The sequence below is a fragment of the Notothenia coriiceps genome, unplaced genomic scaffold (assembly GCF_000735185.1).
Source record: "Notothenia coriiceps isolate Sejong01 unplaced genomic scaffold, NC01 NC01_scaffold00037246, whole genome shotgun sequence".
Taxonomy (NCBI): Eukaryota; Metazoa; Chordata; class Actinopteri; order Perciformes; family Nototheniidae; genus Notothenia; species Notothenia coriiceps.
This window is the reverse complement of record NW_011369947.1, coordinates 27,058,788-27,064,991: the sequence shown is the minus strand read 5'-3', so window position 1 is coordinate 27,064,991 and position 6,204 is coordinate 27,058,788. Positions and strand designations below refer to the sequence as shown.

The 6,204-nt window shown below is 40.4% G+C and overlaps 1 protein-coding gene across 1 annotated transcript in view; it reads right to left on the bottom strand.

The window, feature by feature from the left end:
• LOC104966574 (dual specificity protein phosphatase 3-like) overlaps positions 1–6,204 on the bottom strand; it is a 22,608-nt gene that overhangs the window by 14,821 nt on the left and 1,583 nt on the right. The window contains exon 2 of the mRNA XM_010795756.1: positions 741–973. Coding sequence (XP_010794058.1) covers positions 741–973 — 233 coding nt within the window. The remainder of the gene's footprint in view (positions 1–740; positions 974–6,204) is intronic.

Sequence of the window (6,204 nt, the reverse complement as noted above, 5' to 3'; positions counted from 1 at the left end):
GAATGTCAGAGAACAGGGTTACGTTGATCATACTCCGCATATTTGTCCGGGTGTTTTGATTTCAAGTGGTGGAGTAATCCCGAAGTGGTGAAAGTCTTTGCAGTTACACCCCCCCGAGAAATGTCAGCTGAACACGTTTTACAAATCGCAATCGGCGCCTCTCTCTCTGATATTTTGAAATATCTCCAAGTGGCAGACATGTTGGCTGTGAGCCAGCCGCGAGCATGGTCGCGCGCCGTGCTTGTCACGTTTTGATTACATCATCACAACAACACGTTAGGTTACCAAACTTATAGGTGCATTTGTTGTTGTTGAAGGCCTGTTAGTCTTTATTTACACTATTTTGTTGTAGGCCTACTGGCCTAGATGTTTATGCAGTTTTAAAGCACCTTGGCTTTGTTCTGAATGCACTTTGTTGTAGTTATCCTACAGAGAAAAGAAAATGCACTTGACTTGGAATTAATGTACTGTATGCATTCAAAAGTGCTGAATAAAGGTTTTATGGACCCATAATAGTGATTATTATTTAAGTTAAGTTAAGTTTTGCCATAATCATGTCTTTTTCCATAATCAGGTAGCTGAACAACATTGGTAAAAAATGTATACATTATATATATATATTTCTATTAATCATTTTCGGCCTTTCGGCTTTCGGTTTTCGGCCAACTGTTTCCTATTTTCGGTATCGGTTTCGGCCAAGAATTTTCCATTCGGTGCACCCCTAGTCAGAATAAACTCGCCTTTGCCATTATTGTGTGCTAGCGCCTTGTCGATAAAGTCAGCCCCCTCCTCAAAGAAGGCACTGATGTTGAACTGCATCGTGTCGTTGGCCTTGATGCCGTGGTACGTGATGCCCGTGCCCGTGTAGAATTCCACACTGGTGTTGACATGCATGAAGGAGGTTCCCTCCGCCAGGTTGAGGACGTGCGTCACTCCCAGTTTCTGCAGGCGCATTGCATTCTGGGCTACGAACCTGAGAGCGAGAAATTAGATATAGAATCAGAGTGGAAAACAATTCGTCAATAAAATTCTTTTATGTCTGAAACAGCATTGAAATAAAGTCCTTACACCAGTCAAATCTTATAGAGCAACCTCTGTTAATCTCTCACAACATAATGATAATTTAGCAGCAGAACATAACATGAAAAAAAACACCCCTAATAATAAAAAGACAGACTACAGCAAAGTTGTATTTTCACAATATAGGTTGCATCTTTCACGACCACTCTGCATGGGTTTTAGTGCTAGCAGTAACCCAGCATGATTCACAGCCAAATACTGTATATCTGAGAAGCACTTCTGCATGTTGTTGCTTTTAAACGCTACTCACCAGTCGATTTAAACATGTTATCCTGATGTCAGCTAATTTATTGATCATTTCTCTAATTTATGATTTAATCTAGATATTCAATATCCAGCTAGAATTCTCCCAGCCAAATGAGACATTACAAAAAAAGGCACACACAGGTGTATTCATTTATTCTGCTTGATAAGACCTCTGTTCAGCTTAGATGAGTGGAGCTAATTCATCTGATCGGGTACACCTGTTCAATGTCCAACAGAGTTACTAGAGTAGATGCACAAACATGTGGCTTTAGAAGAGCAAAACCCCTGCTTCAGTACGTGAAGGCTACTGTATACAGGGAGGAGCAATCCAAAAGAAATAGCAACAATAAAAATGGAGGCAGGAGGAGGAATATTGGACCGTTGAAAGCAAGATAAAGAAAGTTAAATAGATGGATACAAAAGGAGAAAGAGGAATGGCATGCAAACCAATCATTTCACATATTTAAAGAAATAAATGGCTTTATAGCATCACCAGCAGATACACATACAGTTGTGTTCCTCCTCTCATCTTTAAGAGCCTCACCTCCATCTTTATCTAATCAAAATACAGGACAGAATCAATCCCCCCTGTAACGAGACGCAGTTACTGGAGCTCTCGTTAACGTGTTTATGTAGTCATTGTACTGTGTGGGGTATATTGACTACAACTTCCCTGTTCCCTATGTATGTTGTTGCTGGTTGTGTGCACCTGGTGCCCTGTGTTGTCTCCTCCTCCCTCACCTGTGTCTAATGCTCCCCCCTCACCCTTGTCCTGTTGGTTTGATTAGTGTGGGTGTGTATTTAGGCTCTGTTGCCCTGTCTGTTTGGAGGCTGGTAGAGTGAGTGTGTGTGAGATCTTTGTGGCTGCAGTATGTGTTCACGGAGAACAGCAGGATTGAGGCTGTGAACTTTGTGCACATTATTTTAATAAATGCCCACGTCACGTCGGGTTATATTTTTGGACGTTCTGCCTCTGCTTCCTTGCTTGGTCGGGCCGCTCAACGGTCAGTCTCACACCCCCCCTGCTCTACTGTAAATTGTGTGTAATAATATTGCATTTAGGCCTGTAGAGAGCTTTGGCTGCCCCCCTGCCTGCTGGCTCCATGCCTGTGTCCACTGCTACGATCCAAACTGGCTGCAGGCCATTGATTCTAAATAAAATGCCTCTTTAGTATGTGTTGTATTCAAGTTTATTGAACATTTAGTGTCACTAATTGGCTGGGCTGAATTTATGTTTAAACAAAAAAAAACTGCAGAGTATTTGTCACTGTTCAGCTAATAGAGACACATAGATGAGGACTAAAGAGTAGAATAAACTTGAGAGTACGGGGTTTTTCAAGACAAATATAGTATGAGGGCAATACTGTGGCGCTGATCTATAAGATATATCAATTCTAGCGAAAACATGACGCCTGTTTACAATATGGCGCCGCGGACATAAAGAACAACGCAACATCGTAGCTCTGTAAAAATAAAGCTTTCTGTGCCGTCAGACGGTCGATTGACACGATCTTCATATTGTTCGAGTAATTAAACTTTTTTTGAAGAATAGAATCTGCATTTGGTATGTAAGAGGGCGCAGCGCCACTGTTACCCGGTTTGGATATAACCCTGGTGTATGTGCTTGCCACATGTCTTTTTTTTTATCATGAGGATTATATTTTCCAATAAACATTACATATTATGCTTAGTGCTTATGACTCTTAAAAGGTCATACTGTCATTTTCTTAAGTTTCATTGCATAACCTATGGGTTTTTATTTATTGAAAACAAAAACAATGTAATATGAAGAAATTGTAAATTATAAAGTCCCCCTGCATAAATAGAGGATAAATAAATCAAATGTGTCTGTTCTTTCTTACATGAGAATTCCTTTATTTTTCAATAAAGCTTACCACCGAGAGATGAATCTTCATGTAACACGCTGACCCTGACAGCGCTGTGTGCTTTTATTGCTTTATCTACAGTCAATATGAGGCTGGTAAGGCGAGGCTAGGTGACCCTGAGCAGCTCCCCAGAGGTGGTGGCAGCAAAGCTCCTTCTGCACACATTAATTACAAAAGAATCCTCCCTGCCACCATTTTTCTTTACGGCTATATGAGGAGGGATGAAGCAGCCATTTGTGTTTGCAGTGGCAGAGATTGCTTCAGATGTGAGGACTCATATTTTTTTCCTTCTAAATATGACCTCATATTTGTGTGCATAAATGATTGGGTAAATGCTGACATGTACAGTGTGAGCACTTACAATGCCACATAAGTAATGTGCATTTATGTGTGTGTAAGAAGAAGTGACTGTTCACATTTACTGTACACAACACAATGAAGACGCACACACACACTGCGGTTCAACGGAGTTCACAGTCAATGGCTTGAAGCTTGCTTCCTTCCTATTTACCTGCCCTGTCCTCCACCCTGGGATCTGCAGTCCCAATGCATCAATTATTAAAGACCCGCTTCACAAAGAGCCAAAGTGTTCCTCAAAGCAAACAAACCCCACCTTAAGTGTGGAAGGAGTTTGAGTTCAGGAAAATACACTCTTAACGCATTTAAGAGAGGCTCAAAGTTACATTGCCCACAGGTCATCATTTTTAAAACTTTTTGTATAATCAGTTGTTGTTTATTTTGCTTACCTGTCCCAGATGGTTTTTTTCTATAATCTCTTTAGGATAATCTATTGTTTTTGTTCTTAAGATTAGTTATCTTTATCTTCAAGAGTAGGTATACTTGCAGGGTGATACTAGACTACCAAATATAACAAATGCAGTTGCTCCCGTAGGTTTGATGAGTATGAAACTGTTTTTTTTAACGGTGCTGCATTAAATGGGCCATATTATGCTCATTTTCATTTTCAGTTTCATATTAGTATTTAGGGCTTCTACTCTGACATGTCTCCATGCTTTAATGTTCAAAAAGCTCTTTATTTTTCTCATACTGCCTGTGCTGTTGCTCCTCTGTCTGAAACCAGAGCCCAGTCTGCTCTGATTGGTTAGCTGGCAAGCGCTGTTGTGATTGGTCAATAGCTTAGAGATGTCTTGCCCTCCATCACGTACAATGTGTTGAAGGTCTAGCCAATAGAAGTACAATGGAGGTGTTTCAGGCTCGGGGGAGTGTGTGGAAGAGAAACTCCCTCTGGTGTGAACTTTGGGATTTCAGCCTTTGGAGGCCATTTACATACAAAAACCTATATAACACACAATAAAGGGAAAACCCCAAAAAAGCCTAATAGGGCCCCTTTAAAAAAACGGGTACATGAATGGAGAGACTTAAAAAACAATCCAGAGAATCTTGTTTTTCAGACGCCACAACACTGGACAGTTGTGTTTGTAATACGTATGTAATATAAAAGTAAAACTTAGTTTCAGCAACTTCAAATGGCTCTAGAAATATTTCCTCAGTCAGCCATTTTCACTATGAGTAATGGGTCCCTACATCAGCCACCACAAATATTTAATGATGTAGAGAAAAACCTAAAATCTGAAGCAGGTACAATGTCAGTAAACACAATGGGTCATGAGATGATATTCCAATCTGTCCTATTGTTAACTGAACTACAATGTATTTGCATAAGTGCCAGAGGAACATATTTAAGTTGTGTCCTGGTTGTTGCTTTAAAAATATGGATTATGGCCCAAAATAGGTCATGAGCCAAATTCCCTATGGGGGATATCATGATGAGAGACTAGAACGGACATTTTCAAGGACAAAGTTATATTTTCTCATTCGAGTCATGCATTGCGATCAAATAAGTGTGTGAACTACTATACCACACACAAACACACATAAAACATATACACACAGTGTTAATCAGTGTGTTTGTTTTGATCTTATTTTGCCGACCAGCAACATTTGTAACAGGGTACACCTAATAAACAGGATCCATCAGCAGAAAGGCTTAGTGAGTCCCAGTGGTGGAAAAAGCGGACGAGGTGCAGGCTTTCATCAACAATCAATACCACCTCGCCCTGCCTGAGCCATTTGTAATATCACATTACATTTTGCTGCGCTTTCCACTTGTTGGATATACTTTAACGGTAAGACCTCCGACTAATGACCCTACCATACTGCACATAGCCAGCCATGGATTAGAGTGAGCAAAATGCTTTGAATGATTACAAAGAACATATTTATTTCCCCCAGGAATCAAAATATCTTCTTCAGAAGCATCCGTAAATCTGAAAGCCCATTAGAGCCGCTCTTTCAGCCCGCAGCACTGTCTGATCAGTCGAGCACACGGGCTGCCAGCACTTTGTTTGGAGACTTGGCACAGACACAGTGGAATATTCAGATTGATTTTGTTGTAGCAGCGAGATACAGTAATGTGCTTGTATTCCTCCACCACTCTCTTGGCAGGGGCTGGAACCAACTTTAAAAGCCTATAAGTGGCGAAGTTCCTCCCCTTCCGGTGGACCTCCATGCGACCTTATTTAGAAAAAATTATGTATTGAAGAATGGAGAGAGAAAGATTATCTTTCGATCCCGTTTGAATTGTGCCACGAATTACACATATGATGTTTGACAATTACAAGATAATTTTGCATGTCAAAAAAAAAATAAGTGTCGTAAAACTGTGAAGTAACACATTTGTTTGTGTGAAACTCTCAATGAACTACATCTCTAGTCTCGCAGAACAACACACGTCACTAAGATGGCCGTCACTACTGTCTTGTCAACAAAACGATTGACTACCCTCACTATCACCACAATGAAACACGTCCAGAAGAATGTCATGCAAAGCTACCTTTGGAAATGATTTTTTAAAATTGACAAACATCATATGTGTAATTCATGGCACAATTCAAACGGGATCGAGAGATTTAGGTTTTATACGTCCTATATGCACGACTGTCAGGAATCCATAGCATCCTATTCCGGAAAT